The sequence below is a fragment of the Magallana gigas genome, chromosome 3 (assembly GCF_963853765.1).
Source record: "Magallana gigas chromosome 3, xbMagGiga1.1, whole genome shotgun sequence".
Taxonomy (NCBI): Eukaryota; Metazoa; Mollusca; class Bivalvia; order Ostreida; family Ostreidae; genus Magallana; species Magallana gigas.
Window position 1 is genome coordinate 51846313 of NC_088855.1, and position 17632 is coordinate 51863944.

The window sequence follows — 17632 nt, forward strand, 5'->3', positions numbered from 1 at the left end:
ATATAAAAATCGTCGTCTTATAACTACGAGTACATTGTTACAGTTATCTACGCGATCAAAGCAACACCGCGGACATAAGTCGAGATATAAAGTACAAATATTCATGGTTTTTGCAAAATAACCCCCTCGGTCTCAAAATGTTCTTAGAAATTTAAAAGCATCGGCTAGATTATGTAACTATCATATTTCAAACAAAATTTGAGACCAAGGAGGTTATTTAATACAACATTCACGATAACAAGAGTTTTTTTTTTTACTAGCAGCTCGGATTTTCAACTGATCTTTTCTCCTGCAGAGAGACAATGTGTAGTTATGTTACGGCTGTTCCGTTTAATTCCAACGGATTTGTTAGCAATATGCCGACGACATATTTTTGATTTTTGGATATCTAATACACCTTTTTTCAATAAAATATCGTTGAAACATATTCCTTAAATATTATGAGTAATTTAATACGATTATTTCTACTACGCGTTATCTATTTTAAAAGTGAAAACAGGTATGGAAATGTGTTAGGGAGGTCCTTAAAAGAGCCGCATAGAGCTCTTTGAAATAAGCAGTTTGAGACAACCCAGATCGTTTTTAGATGACATTTACATGATTTTAAAAACCGTGTACTTTTGATCTGATAATTCACTGATGACGTTTGTGGTATATTGGAAAATAATTTTTTAGTAAATTATCAGATCAGAAATAATAATTTGCACTGATAATTAAAGTATAACTTAAAATTGTAAAAGGTTTTAAAGCACTATCAATATTACGTCTTCTATAATGCCTAAATGTGGCTGTTTAAAGAGCCCCCAAGCACACTTGCCCTGCATCCTCTTCATATTTAAGATATAAAAGAATAGTAAAAATGGCATTATATTATCTCTAAAATTTAAAGTTATCTGTTCCAAAGATATTTTTATAAAGAAGAGAAGCGTAGTTCATATCCAGCAAAATAGTAATATGTCGTCTTCATATCAGATCGGTAGCCTGTGACCGATACTCATTCTAACAAACCTTTGGGGTTACACAGAACGGCATTCTTAATGACCAATAGTTCGTCTCTCTATTGGAAAATCAGCCGATGAACGATCTGTGATGTTAGTAAAAAAACCTTTGGGGTTACACGGAAGACCATTCTTAATGACCAATAGTTCGTCTCTCTATAGGAGAATCGACCAATGAACGATCTGTGATGTTAGTAAAATAGAAATAAAGTCTTGTTGTCGTGAATACTGCAGGATAAACTCTCCCCGAACTGCAAAATATATGCAATAGGATTTAACAGAAAAAAAATTAATGAGAAAATGCACATCCGTGACAAAGAACTTTATTACATGAAGTCCAATAACATCTCTACATTATCATGATGTATCATTTCACTTTCATTTTCTGGATTTACACGACGCTTCCAGCTCTGCCCATTGGTCTTTGTCGCATACACACACAACGTTCTCCGACATCGCATATTCCTCTTCGTATCGGACAACAGTTCCATCGGGGGCTTTGCAGTTCTGACCTGTTAAAGAAAGACAGTATAATAAAAAAAATACCGTAAGACTAGTAAATGATTAAAAACGAAATATACGTTTTATAATCTGTTCAATGCACACCAATTTATAACCTCAATGATATACCTCTTATATCTATATGTATGTACGAATTATACATGCACGCATATCAAACGTATACCATTTAGTAATATTTTGCATACTACGAATGTAAAATATCAAAAGAGAAACCGATAACAGGCAGATATAAGATGTGTTGGAACATTGGTCGCTTACCGTTGGGACACATTGGACAGCAGTCCCCTGGTCGGCGGATTTTATCGACGCATGGGTAGTCAAAACACTTAGTCTCAGTACATTCCATTTCCCCATCACCTGCACAAACACATTCTTTACAGTCATGCGTTTTGAAAGATCCTGGTGGATACTCAATGCCTTTATAAGTACAATTCCTCGACTTGGTTCCTACTTGGGCTTCAAATCCCCGCGGAACGCTTCCAGTTTCGATAAACAACGTTAGCAAAATGAAGACTCCAATGGAACCCATTTTAGACAAAATAAGTTTTAAAACGGGTCTGAAAGCTTCATATCCATGCCTAAAACATCTTAAAGAACACCCACATGTCTCGAATCAATCTCTCATTTAAGCCAATTTCTGTGCTTGCGTCACATGTTTTTGATTCTTGTTTCACATCAATGACAATGACAACGAGTTATATCTATATCACATCGAGTAGTTTTGGCAAAGCTTTCCTAACAATAGAAAGATACAATAGAAAACTGTGTAAATCAGATGGGACAAACTGATATGAATTCAATCAATGAGGACACAAAATGCAAAGAATAAAAACATTCGGGAAATTTGACATACGTGTCTGTACAAAAGATATCAAATTTTAAAACCATTCAATTTTTTACAATGTTATATAATCGCTTTTCTAATATGACTTTGTAACATTTGATCAACACACACTTAGGCAAAAGAAGGGCTAATATCAGTGTAACACACAACATCGATATCTAATTGTTCAAAAAATAAGTTAAAGGCAATTCATGTACTATATTAAACGCCTTAAGAAAGTTTTAAACAAAAAATTGTTATTTACGAGTGGAGGAAATTTGTACAAGTACACGAGCGGAAAAGTTAAAACCGCGTAAAATGCTCCCGCGGCGTATGTTTAAAAAATCTAAAATTTTGTCTTGTTAATCATAAATAATCACTTTTACATTACGTATTTGCAACAAAAGACTTTTAAAGGAGGTTGGGTGTTCAACAAATTAATCATCAGATCAGCCTAAAACTTGAACATATGATATTTTTTTTTATTTCAGACTATAATTTAGGTAAGAAAAATCAAAGTATTTTACTGTATCTTTATAAAGAGCTTTTCGTATGAAGGAGGTACATAAAGCCTAAAAATAGCTAGGACCATCCACCCCTATAAGACAGGGACCGGAAAAAAAGAAAACAGATTAAAACAATAAGTATTTCTGAATAAAGCTACGTACATCTGTATAATAGACACTGTGACTCTTGATGAAAATAAATAATGAAATGACAGTATAGCTGGCAGCGATTTCACCAAGGCACTGATATCATAGTCAACAAAGTAATTAAATAGTAGCACTTTCACTGGGTTGTCACTGACAAACAATGTTAATACTATCTTATCAAAGACATAAACAGCCAAAATCGATTGCATCAAAAAGTAAAGTAATAGGCTTCACTGAAATTTCACAAAGAGCTCTTTGAACATTTGATGAATTGATTGAACAAACAAAAAACCACTGGCTTACTCAGAACCATAGCATCAATGTGCAATAACCTTTCAATTCAGAAATTTTATTTACACTATTTTAAAAAGAATTAATTATGTAATTAATACTTTTGGAAAGTCACAAGTAATTGTTAGCAAAAAAATAAATAAAAAAATAATGCCATACAAATGATATCGCAACAATAAAAGACACGTGACATAATATTGTAGTAAAAGTAAATTGTCCCAAGTCAAAACATGCATATGTGCAAGGAAGATAGATGAGTACGGCTTATCTCACGTATAACTTGATATTGCTAAATATGATACAATGTAGCATATATAACTATTTTTCTTTTCATGATGCTGTAAAATATATACATTAAGCTTGCCTTAAATGCTGTAGATTTTGTAAATTTAAAGCTACAAATTTGTGTCTACTTATAATCAAAATCAAATCATGTCTCTGTTCTGTTCTTTAAAAAATCACATAACATAAACATACTTTGAATTTTATCAGTGTCCATTTCCTGCGACCACATGTAGAAAAAAATGTCAATCTTCAATGCTACATCTTTATACTCGTTTATGTAATAAGGTTCATGTTGTCAGTCTTTCTGTTTTAAACTTCCCTTTTCTTTTATCAAATCTGATTAAAACAGACATTATTCTATTTGTTCATATCAATGGGTATATAAAAACATCTTAAATATGTATAAAAATGTTTCACTAAAATGAAAAGAAAAATCCCATGTAGAATAACCAAAAAATATCAATTTCATTTACAACAACAACAACAAAAATCACGTTGAATTTTAAATAATGACATTTGTTGAGATCTCTCTTCCTTCATCAGAAAAGTCAGCTGATTACAACATGGGTGGTTTCAGCTGTTTGCTAATCTTTGTCCCTTTTCCACACTTCAAAAAGAAAAAAAATCATTTGTAATATTTTTGCTGTAAAGAGATATCATGCCTGTCAGTTACTTTTGAATCTTTGTAGGACCTAAAAACATCTTCCATAAACAACATTAAGTCAAATAACCTTATTTAAAAATAACAATGCACACAAAAAAATATTCGTCATCGTTTAAATTTCGTTAAATTTAATATCGTTGCCAATTTAAGAGTTTGCCAATCCAAAACAAGTATTTAAAATCTCTGTTAATTAGATAGAGTTTTCATTCCTATCTGTCTATGGGGCGAATTCAAGATGGGGCGAAAACGTTTGAAAATGTAGAAGGGCAAAAAAACCAATGGGTACATTAATCTTTTATGCTGTGTAACATTTTTTATATTTAAAATTCTAGTTTAGGTCGTCTTACTCTCAATCCTAGCGTTGTATTCCTCCAGTCGTTCCTCTCGTGTTGTGCGTTCCCAGCTGTTATTTTTGTTCTGCATCTCCTCCTCCTTTTGATTATCTGATGCTGTTAACACAAATATGAAAACACTTCTAATTTTAAGATTTTTAGGATGAAGGTGAACAAGACTTCCTTCTCAATTCCACGTATATATTTCTTTCAATTCTAATGAGAAATGTACTTACATGATGATATACTCTCTGCGGGTATGAGGAACCTTCTTGGTAAAAAGGCACCACTATGACCACTATGCTTGTTGCAGTGTTCTGTGTCAGTCAAAAAGTTGGTAATTATTAGCAATACTGACTGTATATAAGGTTATTATAATCTTCACTCATTTTTTTGAAACAAAAAGAAATTCTTACAATATTTGCCACACGTTAGATAAACAGCTTTGTCAGAAACATAGATAGCATATCCCCTTGTAGATTGTTAAAATTGAATGAACCGGAGAGTAACGCGCCATGAACACCGTGAAGAAAACCTGTTTTGTTTTGTAATTATAAGCAATGTCTATTTGAAATTCAATACCCTGATTTAAAAATATGTTGAAAAAATATCCTTATAAAAAGTTAAAGATATTGAAAAATAGTCAAGTTATTGAGGTGATTATAAAAACAACACTTTTATTTATATTTCTAATTCTGGCTGTTAAATGCTTCCAAAGTGTTCTCGCTAAAGAAAACAAACCAATTAATACATTTTTATCTTTTATTTATAAATCAATTAAACTAGGCAAAGAATTCTTGGACTAATCCATCAAAACAGATCAAATACACGTGCTGGTTCTTTTTATTTTTATTTGCATCGCACATGCGATAGGTAGTTTTTCTGCGCTGCCAAAAATATTTTTATTTGATAAAAATTTAGTATGATCGAAATATTTTGCAGAACCCTTGTCTACTTTGGTAAAGGTATATAACTTATTAATAGAACATGCTTGTTTGAAAATTTCTTTGACACTATAGATCTATTACCTAAATGTTTAGAGTATGCAGCAATACTGTGCCAGATAAGTATGACAAAAATTATTTTCCTTTCAGATAATAATTTCTACAGTTAAATATACCACCTGTCAGGTGAGACACACTGAAAACAAAAGTGGCTATATACTCAAAACAATTTATGGTCTCTTATTGGGTAAAAATGGATTTTCATGAAACAATATATTAGATTAATGTCCATTTTAAATGGATGCAAAAATACCCCCCCCCCCCTTGGCACTGGCATAATTATCCGGCATAGTGTTGTATACATTTATTTACATATGCATATAAGTAAACAAAACTTGCTTTCCATCCTTGATTTGTACTGTTCCAAGCGCTCCTCTGTCGTGCGTTCGCGGCCGATGTGTTTCGGAACGTCGTCAGACTCTTTTATATCCGATGCTAAATGAAAAAGATAACCACATGTGTTATTAAATATATACGAAACACCATAAACATACCTTACATGAACATCTCCTATTGCTTCTAACAGCCCATCAGCAACCTTTGACATATTTACAGTGTTTTCTGATACAAATAGCGCCGCTTATTTGGTATGTATTGTTATGTTCTTTCACGATCTTATTACCAAAAAATGTACATGCATAAATATCGACGATACAATTTTTAAGAGAAACAGCAAAACACATGCCTGAAAAACAATGACAAACATTGATAACTGACTATTTGAACAATTGTTATTTGACTATAGTTTTTGCAATATTTTACTTTCTAATCTGGCATCATGTTGCATTTTTCGTTCCTCCCTGGCAATGTCCCTTTTAATGATTTTGTTTTGCATCTCTTCGTCGTTCTGGTTGTCAGATGCTAAGAATATAAAAAATGATGACCAGGTTCAGACAGTGGCGGCTCCATAGTGGCATCAGATTACTTACGCAAGCAGAGTCCAAATCAAGAAGATACATACATGATGAGGTTGTTGATGGGGGAACAAGAAATCTCCGACGTAAAAAGGCGCCATTATGTCCATTGTATCCATTGTATCCATTGTAGGAATCTGAATGGGCAAGGTTTTATTAAAAGTACACAACACTCTTATATTTTATTATCAAAACGATGCAATGGAATTCGAAAATTTGAAAACAAAGTTGGAACCTCTGCATTTTCGCTTAAAGAGGATACCTCCCATTTCCCCTTTAGTCTTGTCTCATAACGAAATGAAAGAAAAAAGACACAGTATTCTGAATTATGACATGGAACAATCATAACTGTAGTTTGTCGTAGAGTTAGTTAAAAAGAAGATATGTTCTTGGCGAAATATTAATGTTAAGAAAGAAGGTATTAGTGTTTGATTAGTGTCTTTAATCTTTCTTTAAATGCATGGAATTCGTTTACAAAGTACGGTGATGTTAAAGATAAGCTTTGAAATTTCTTCTTATTAACTCTCTATGACAAATTCAAAATACTTGCTTTCAAGTGATTGCAAATTCAAAATACTTGTTTTCAAGTGATTGCAAAAAAAGTAAACGGAGGCAAAAATGAGGAAGCAAACCGACATTGTCCATTAACTCAAAAGAGTGCAAAAACCTTGTTCACAGATGTTGCCGTTCACGTGTGGAAAGATGGGTAAAGGGACGTTCATTTCAATGAAGCTCATGGCTAGAGGACCTGTAAATACAAGTACAATGATGTCTAGAAGATCGATGTTATATTAATTGATAATGCAGGTAAATACAGTTTAACTTGTATACTTTACGGAATTCTTATAACAAACTACAGTATACATGTATTTCACGACAATTATTTTCAACAATTCCCCTTCTGTATGCAATCACTTTGTGCGGATATACATAAAGTGGTTTACTATATTTTTTTTAATGAACCTACGACGTAAACAAATTCTTTAAACAAACGAATATTTGTTTAATGAATCTATGACGTAAACAAATTCGTTACATAAGCTGTTGGTAAGTAATTAGTTTTCATTCTGGAGTAGAAAAATTAAAAATCTGTAATAACGACCACCTCCCTGCCTGAAATCTTTCAAAAAGAACTATGAAACCTACAATTTTGGTGAAAAACTTAAAGATCTGGTCTACAAAATCATGAATTCAGTTTTCCTTTTAGGTGTGTGGGAGTAAAGAAGATAATTTTTAAACACTATATGCATTAACACCTATATATCCATTTTGGCCCTGCCCTAGAGTCAAAACCCATACTCCAGGGGACATGAAATTTAAAATTTTAGTAGAGGACTTCCTGGTAAACATAATTATGAAGTCAGTTTTTCATACAGATGTGTGAAAATAGAGAAGAAGATTTTTAAACATTATATGCATTAACACTACATGTATATCCCCCCCCCCCAAGTCCTGAACTCCTGACCCAGGGGCCATGAATTTCAAAATCTTGGTAGAGGAGTTAGTGGACATCATAACCATGTATTCAGTTTTTTGCCCACATGTGTGGGAGTAAAGAAGAAGATTTTTGAAAATTTGGCCTTGATTTTCTAAGATTTAATACATTTTTACTATATGGCCATATTGGCCCCACCCTAGAGCCCGAACCCCTGACACAGCGATCATAAATTTCACAATTTTGGTAGAGGGCTTCATGGACATCATAATCATGCATTTAGTTTTTAATAAATATACATGGGAGTAGAGAAGAAGATTTTCCAAGATTTAATACATTTTTACTATATGGCCATATTGGCCCCACCCTAGAGCCTGAACCCCTGACCCAGGGGCCATGAATTTCACAATTTCGGTAGAGGGCTTCATGGACATCATAACTATGCATCCTGTTGTTTCCTCTCGCATGTGTGGGAGTAGAGTAGAAGATTTTTGAAAATTTGGCCTTTTTTGCATATTTGGCCCCGCCCGTGGCACCCCGGGGGTGGTAGAGCCATGAATTTCACAATTAAGATTCTTCTTACCATAGAGATGCTTTACACCAAAAATGGTAACGATTGGCCAGGTAGTTTTCAAGAAGAAGGTAAAAATGTAAAATTGTTAACGCACGACGACGGACGAAGACCAATTGCAATAGGTCACCTGAGTGACTCAGGTGACCTAAAAAAGGAAATGAGTTGATAAAGGGTTCTTACTTGCTAAAAATTTATACCACAACTGCATATCTGCCATTGATATATCTGTTTGAATGCCCTTTTTGTTATTCGTTTCCGATGAGACATAGCCTGTAAACAGAAGCAATGGAATGAAAGCAAAAAACAATAGAATGTGGATATTGAAGATATTACTGAATCACCACTGAGAGATGCATGTAATATAGAAAAAATCTAAACATCAAATGAAATTTAAATTCTACAGAGTTAAAATTTAAATATAACAAACATTTAGGTTACTACGGTCATTTTATGTAAATATTTGACCAGCCTGATTAAACAGACTTCATTCTGATTAATGAATCACGTAGTAGGAGCTGGTGTTAATATTATCAGTCTTTTTCTTTGAATGATTTTAATACATTTTAAATGGCATTCGAATACAATAAATGACAAAATCGAACAACTGAACCAGCGCTTTGCTGTGCATGTGGAATGTAATGTGTAACAGATTCATCAGGTAAAGTTTTCTCATTGAAGACACTTACTTGTTTTTGCTTTTTTATTTATTGGGGAAACGTCAATTGGAAGACTGAAATAAAAAATAAAGAAACTTTAGCTATAATATTCAGTTACCTTTTTATAATACTTTCACAACAAATAATATACAGTTAAAATTACATGTAAGTCTAAAGTCCCGTTCAAAATACCGCCTCAAATTGTCACCGCGACCACTAACAAATTCTTACTGTACCGCAAGAGAACGAAAGACCAGTCATATCATATTTATTTTACGTCGTTAACTCTTTAACACAGTTAAATTACTGAATTGAAATGATGCAATCGTTATGACCAGCAGCGCAAGTGTCCTTAATCTACTGTTTTCTTATATAATTTTACATTATCGTTTATACCAATACATAAGTCGGTGTGAATGATTCCAAGAAACCGTATTTATTCCTCCCAAAAATGATTGTATCTTGACCGGAGGTTTGCCATGTCCAGTTTTTACAATAAAGTTACTTGATTTGAAAGTTGCATGTAAATTGCTGTATAAATACCATTTTAAATATCCTTTGTGTAGAGTTTGTAAAAAGTTACCCGCTTTTAGCAGACATGAACTTTTGAAATGTAATAAAGTTTACAATGAGTTGACATGAGTTCTTGCTTGATTAGGTATGAATGATTGGATCTTCATTCTAAAAAAGACCACCAAATCATTAAACATTTACATGAACATTTTTAGTCAGTTATGATTTTACACAAATGTCGATCCAGACATGGAACTGTTAGTACCTTTTTACAGGATATCTAAAAGCCTTGGAATATGGGTTACTGTTTATTTTTAAGTCCGCAACCTTTCTGTTGTTGTAGGCAGTGACTGCAATGAATGTAGTAGCTTGGATGGGATACTCCACTACCGACACTTCGCCCCCCTTCTCATGCTTTACGAGGGAAATTCGCACCAAGTACTTCTGTTGGGTGTGGAGTGTAAACTGATTGGAAAAAAAATACATATTGCATATTTCAGACACAGGGATAAATAGGTTATAGTGAAGGCAAAATTAACCAGATGATCGGTGAAATGGGTGGCGGAATCCAATTGACATTGTATTATTTGGCAAAATGTTTTGTATATGCCACCTTAATTTTTACGTTGTTTTGGTTTTTCATATGACATGGAGACCCCCCTGCCATTGTTTTAGACTAGTTTGTATATATGTTACCTTGGGATCTCCCATATTCTAAATGTGTATTCATTAACGATGATTTTGTCTTACTTAGTCTTTAGGGAGATCCCGCTGCCTGTCTTAAATTAGGTGCTTAATAAGTCTGTTTATGGTTATCTGGGATATCCTTAGTAGCTAAGGTTGTTTATTTGTAGTTGGTAGTTTATCTTCGTCATTAATAAATGACAATATTCATCAAATCATTACTTGTTGTGTTTTAAAGGTGTAAAAATTAACCGAGATGGAGCTGGTTTCCACATAAATATATAAGTACTAGTATATAAACTTATTTACCATGTCGATTTTGCAAAAATAATTTAAATGTGTGTTTACATTATTAAATAAATTGAAGATTGTATAGCAGCACTTATTGGGGTTTTCATTTACCATACAAATCGAAAATAATGTAAAAACGTTATCATTTTAAATCGTACATCAATCTTAAAATATGACCAAAAAGAATAAGGAATAATTACATGAGAACCCATATGTATATCTATATAAAAGTCAATGAACGATTCATCATTACCTGTGTATTGATGATGAATTTGTAATGTACTTACTATTCCCGATTTTGATCCAGGCCTGTTTGAGAGCTTTACTTTTTCAAAGGATATTTTTCTGGCCATCCACTCCGAACCGATTCTTGGCGAATCGGGATGTTTAAAAGGCTGTGTCTTGAATTCATGTTCTTTTTTCCCAATGGGCACCCATTTGTTGTTTAAAAACTTGAAACATTTATTGCTTGCTGGAATGATGTCAAACATAACGTCGTATAATCCAACAGGATCCAAACCTCTCAATGAAAATTCCACGTACGGGAACATTCTCCTGAAACAAAGGTTCGGTAAACATTGATCTATTCCATTTGGTCGTACCTTAAGAGATGAGAGGGGCCAGTATCATATACAAAGACTTGATCAAAAGTTCACAAAAGGCAAGGCAATGCCGAAAAATCTCCGTATAAAGTCAGTAACAAACAAAAAGGTGTTCTGTTTTGTTGACAATATAAATATTAGGGATGTACATTCATTACAGAATTACCAATCGAATAACTTGCAACCCGTTTAGTAAGAAAATACGAAAAAGTTAAGAATATGTCGAGTATCAAATAATGTTTCAATTTAATGTATAATCACTCTTATCAGAATCAATATATTCTTTGGATGGTCTTGAACCCAGTAAAGATACATGAACAGATTATGGTTTAGTTTCTTCGTTTGCTGTTTTTGTTTCTTCGTTCAATTTTGTTTCCTTGCTAAACGTCAAGCTAAATGTGAAAATAACATTTTTATTTTATGACCATTTTTGTCTGATTGATGCCTAGGTAAAGAAAATTCTTAGAGAATAATTACATATTCACTTAATGGTCAATTAAGCCTAAACTTAAAAGAATAACCCCTGACAATTTGACCTTAAATTCCGCAATTGAAGTAGAGGATTCCTTGCTCCTTTCAACGATACAGTCCGTTTGCTTACTTAATACCCAATATTGGAGTAGAATTTTAAAGAATCAATGGATATTTACAATATAATCAATCGCGCCCCTGCAGTTTAATACAAAAGACACGATTAATCTAGATGTTTTAAGGAAGAAGACGATACTGTTCCAATCGAACGACGTGTATTTTGACGATAAATTTAAAGAAGAGCCATAGCGAGGTCACCTGTTAAGTTAACCGAGTACTTTCCCCTACCTACTTTGCATGTTTCAGCAAAAAAAAATCTCAAGTTTTTAAAGGTATCAGTTTAGATTGTCGCTAAGTTTGTTGTTTTTGTTTTGTTTTGGCTTTCTTCTAACTTCACTAATTCATAAAAAACTTCAAATCATGTTTATGCACAGTCTTTAATATATTTACCTCACAAATAAGATAGAATATCTTACATAATCTCTGTATATCTTAATTATTTTTGTTATGAGATTCAATAAATCAATGTTCGGTGTTAAAAAAACTATCCAATGACAAAATGTCCTTATTTGGCCATCTATATAGTAATTAAAGATCCTGGATTTATAACGATTCCTTGTTTCATAAAATTTCTTTTTGGAAAATAATCTAAGTATGATTCTAACAAGTAGAAATTGTTATGTTTGTTTGGAGAGGAGGGTACACCATTTTATGTTATGTCATGAAGTGTTAATGATTTGTTAATGAATCCGCTTTCTTTTGACTTTGCCTGTACTTGTGCCATAAGCACAAAATATGTCAGTTCAGACACCGGAAGTGTGGGTGTCAATTGAAGGCCAAATCTTATCTATTAATATAATTGCGACAGACTATACCTGAATAACAACAATGGATTTTTTTGGAATTAAACTGAAAGTCACAGTAATTCATGCACAGGACCATGCACATGACAAGTAAAGCGTCTTCGCTCTTAGTGTCAAGAAATTACATTTGGTAAAACCTGAAAACGTTATTTCAAATCAGACACCTAAAATGATGGGAAATGGAAATACTCGCGGATCTAGATGTTAAAATATTCTTAAACTATAATAATTTATTGATGACAAAAGTCGAGTAACCTTTTTATCTCTTACAGGATATACATGTAAATTTTGCATTGTCTCCACATCTTTTGTTCCTCTTATTGCCAAATCTGTCTAAATTCCTGGCTTTTTTTCCCCCACCCTTTTGTTGAAAGCCACACTGCGTTGTTTACAATTGATGAGCATGCGCTGTTAAATTAAATGGTTGGTTATCAATATCTACTGTAAAGGACCGTCTAAAATTATCAAATTTTTAAATAAATTGAGAATTCTTAAATTTTACAACGAGTAATTTTTGGTAAATTTCATACTTTAAACTTGCAAGAAAATTATTTTAAATTACGTGATAATATTGATTAAGTTGTTATTTCATGGTATTGGCGCAAGATAAGCTGTACAGAGTATTTTTGATAAACATGAACTAGTTTAAAGATTTGTATTGCAAAAACAGAAAACGATGTATATGATTGATAGTATACAATGATCTAGACTGTACATGCAAGTTGTTTTTTTTTTGGGATTTAACACCTATCAGGGTTTAGGCGTTAGACTGTTAATGAGTGTAAATCACTATTTCCCGTCTGATAATGTCAGTGACGATCGGCAATATTTACAACGAAGGTTACTAATGTATTGATAATATGTGTAGGAGTAGAATTCCTCTATTAAGTGAGATGGTCACGTTTTGATATAGAAAACTTTGATTTTCAAATACTTTATTTTTACGTTGCTGAACTACAATTTATCATGTATTAACAATTATTTGTCATGTTGTTCATAATTCGTTCTTTGTAAAATATTGTTTTTTTATGCTGCTCGAATGTATGATGCATGAAAAGGAATATACAATGTCTTTGGGAAGAGATCTGGAATATAGTCAAAATAGGATAATAATTCAAGAAATACCTTTCAGTTTATACATATGCCGAGAACAGTTCTGTATTAAAAGGTAATAGTTTTGAGACCCGACAGGGCCGAGTACTGCCTGTTATTTTCCATACAGAAGTGTTTGAGGCATACCCGGTATATCAAACTTAAAGCATTGCCTTTGATTTTGAATTTCATTGTTTTTTTTACCGATTTTGAGGTATATCAGTACTGTAACCACTGGTAACGGCCTGATATTAAGAAGCTCATTAATTAAGAAGATAAATATCAAGAAGCTCAATAATATCGGACTGTTAAAGGTCAAATTTTAGACTGCTGGAACAAAGGAATGACATCACAGCCGTGTTTTAACTAAATAATCCAACCATAACATATTATTATACTTTCATGTTTTAAAAATACTGAAATCTGATTGGTTTAGACGCAGTTGATAATCCGTTCTATTACCCTCAGCGTTAGCAACACACTTAGCAGCGGGCAACACAACGAATTGTTACATGCCGATAAATTATGCGCGTACGGTTCGCCGTGAAATTCACGTCATTTCTATATAAAAGCATTAAAAAAAATTCTAAAATTAAGACATTCAGTATAATAAAATTAATAGTGCCTGTTTGGGAGGATAACAGTTGAAATTGACACCCCTCGAAAACAATTGTCAACCTGCGCTTCGCGTCGGTTCACAAAGGTTTTCTCGGGGTGTCAATTTCAACTGTTACCCTCCTAAACAGGCACTATTTACATATTGTTATACTTTCATGTTAAATACTGAAATCTGATTGGTTAAGACGCAGTTAATAATATTTTCTATTACCCTCAGCGTTAGCAACGCACTTAGCAACGGGTAACATTAAAAAATGTTACATGCGCAAAAGTTATGCGCGTACGGTTCGCTGTAGAATTCACGTTATTCCTATATAAAAGCAGTAAAATTTTCTTAAAAATTAAGACATTCAGTATAACAAAATAAATAGTGCCTGTTTGGGAGGATAACAGTTGAAATTGACACCCCTCGAAAACCATTGTCAACCTCCGCTTCGCGTCGGTTGACAATGGTTTTCTCGGGGTGTCAATTTCAACTGTTACCCCTCCCCCCCCCCCCCCAAACAGGCACTATTTATATAATGGCTTCTAAAAACATCTTTTTTAGCCAAGGTGACTATGTAATGGATAAATAACGAGATGGTGTTGAATAGTTTAGAGAAAACAGGAGGGGGTGTTTTCTCTAAACTATTCAACACTATCGAGTTATTTATCTTACTTTAAAAAATTCCCCGATTTGAACCTCTAAGAAGCATTGACCCATTCATATATCCAAATGTGATGTCATACAAAAGAATAATTCAAGCAATACCATACACAACAATAGCCTAACCAAACACACCTTTTTAATCATGGACGAGTGAACAGGTGCGCGTGTTATAGAAAACCATACCGCTGTACTGAGCAGACATAGATTTAGAAGATGAATTTTTTAACGCAAAGTACACACTTGTACAATGTATAATAGAGATCCACAATTCCTGGAAAGACATGGATACCGTTTGAATGATATTTTAAACTTACAAGGAGAAAGGAAAAATCAGAATTTTGACGTCAATTAACAGACGATGATTTATCTAAAAAATTGATAGGAGTCTTATGAAGTCATAGTGCGACAATATTTCCTATATTGTTAAACTAATTAGAAGGAGTGATATGGTTCAAGGTTCAAAGAGGAAGTCTAAAAGTTTATGAAAGTGATTTATATGTGATCCCGAATCTATCAAAATTAAGAAAAGGAGATATTTCTGTTCTGCAAAAAAATTTATTCGTGGCTTATCGGATATACATTTATGGATGACAAAATTCTGTTTTATAAATTTGGATTTATGTTGGAAATACACGTTTCAACATTTTTTCAGTTTTCTTTGTTTAATGCCCAGTTGGATATTTGAATATCCAACTGATTGACGGTTGGATATTAAAAATATCCAACTCCTATCAGTTGGATATTTATATATCCAACACCTGCTGGTTGAATAGTGAAAATAAACGTTGACTGAATACAATGGGTGACGTCATAGAAGTTTTTTAATTCCTCCTATTCTCTCTTCGATTTTTTTTCTTTAGTAAATAATAAGATTTAGAAGGACAGAAATAAATAAACGAAACGTTATTTTTTGCTAGCAAACCAAAAATCGATGTTTCAATATATTAATAAACACATTTAGCTCATCCTAACCCTCAAGTCAGTTAGTTTGCGAGTTACAAGCCCAATAGCAAAGAAAAAAGTATTTCAAGATTTTGATAAACATTCATCATATGATAATAAATCCCGACTCTAACCATAGAACCACATGCTAATAGAATCTCACACTTACCATAGAACTGTACTTTAATACAAACCTACTCTCACCATAGAGCTATATGCTAAAAGAACTCGACTCTTGCTATATAGCAACATGATAAGAGAGCCCGATTCTTACCGTACAATCATATGATAATGAAAACCAAACTAAGTCATGGAATCATATAATATTAGAACACCCCTCTAACCATAGAACCACGTGATAACACAGACCGACTCTAAACATAAATTCGGAATCAGATAATTATGGAGCCCGACTCTTACCATAGCACCACATGACAACGAAACCAAACTCTAACCATAGAACTATATGCTTATAGAACCCTGCTCTTAACATAGAGCCAATAAACCCCATCATCTGAATTTCATAATGTTCTTGCTCATTATAACTATGCACTAAACACAAAAAGGAGATTATTATTGATCCATTTTCCAGGTGTTTACATCCATATACAACCACGTATGCTCTTTGTGGTGGGTTTTGTTCGGTTATTTGAACTATATTCCCCACTATATCTCCACAAAACTGACACAGATAATTTGGTCAAGATTGGAAAGCAGTTTTCAAACAGACGCAAAACGTTCGTCCTTTAACACTCGACAAACGATTAATACAACAAATGTTTTCAAAAATTGTTCAAATCTGCAAAAATGTTAAAACATCCATATCTTACCTTCCTGTTCTGTTGATAATCATTTCAGTCCCAACTTCTAAAAACGTGTACCACAGTTTGGCCTCCATCAGAGACATCCTGATTGGTCCATTTGTGAGCGGTATACAGTTATCTTTGCCGTCGACCATGTCCTCTGTGAGCTTCATCTGCATGCTCTCCGACGTAAAGCTGTCAGAATATCCAGACGAGATGGAGTTGGAGTAAATCTGTATCTCCATATCACTGGACTGAGGATCCATCTCAGTCGGCGAGGACGAGTTCGAAAAGGGAAATGATGTATTTGAAAAGGATCGATTTGTAGACCCATTCATTTCGGACGCACTTGACACTCTATTTCCAAAGACTGGAATCTTTGGTTTTTTGTCGCTGGGATCAGTTTCCTCGGCAAAAGTGTCCTCTTTTTCCTCCATTAGTCTGAATTTTTGTTTCTAGTTATAAAAAAACCTGAAGTAGAAATGTAAAAGATGTTATTCCTTTGAAGAGACGGTATTAGAAACTACACAACTGCGTATGGAACAAATAAAAAGAAAAAAAAATTGAGTAATGCCAGTGTTAATAGACAATATAAAAAAGGATTAAAAATGAGTCGCTAATTAACGAAAATCTTTCTTTAGAAGCCTATGTTTCAACTTCTTTCTTTTGACATTCAAACATATAGAAATTTAAGTCTGAAAAATAATATTTGTACGTACTAATTAGAACACTTTGTGAAACGTAGGAAATGGAAAATAATACACATAGAAGGCGTATCGGAGCTGAGCCTTAATTCTATGGACTTTACCGACACCAAACATTTCTGTAAACAGTCAGTAACAAACCTAGTAAGTGCTTTGTTTTTGTCGAGGACCTTAAGTTTGATATGTAAA

General features: G+C 33.2%; 1 protein-coding gene across 1 annotated transcript; it reads right to left on the minus strand.

Moving 5' to 3' along the window:
- Positions 1-1305: 1305 nt before the first annotated feature.
- On the minus strand, positions 1306-17190 carry LOC105328960 (T-box transcription factor TBX19). Its single transcript, XM_066080264.1, has 13 exons — positions 16767-17190; positions 10927-11194; positions 9930-10129; positions 9182-9225; positions 8676-8765; positions 7154-7234; positions 6534-6623; positions 6335-6433; positions 5912-6007; positions 4805-4885; positions 4584-4685; positions 1779-4179; positions 1306-1510 (listed from the first exon to the last, which is right to left on the minus strand). Exons 1-12 carry the CDS (start codon positions 17174-17176, stop codon positions 4157-4159), a joined length of 1584 nt encoding a protein of 527 aa, XP_065936336.1. The 5' UTR covers positions 17177-17190; the 3' UTR covers positions 1306-1510; positions 1779-4156.
- Between the last annotated feature and the right edge of the window lie 442 nt (positions 17191-17632).

What these genes read in the sequence shown, in the direction of transcription:
- LOC105328960 (XM_066080264.1), bottom strand. Translation starts at nt 17,176, where the DNA reads ATGGAGGAAAAAGAGGACACTTTTGCCGAGGAAACTGATCCCAGCGAC. An exon ending in GTGGTATAAATTTTTAGCAA is followed by an intron (nt 7,235 to 8,675) that starts GTAAGAACCCTT and finishes TTGTATTTACAG; the next exon opens with GTCCTCTAGCCATGAGCTTC. An exon ending in CGCAGAGAGTATATCATCAT is followed by an intron (nt 4,686 to 4,804) that starts GTAAGTACATTT and finishes TTGTGTTAACAG; the next exon opens with CATCAGATAATCAAAAGGAG.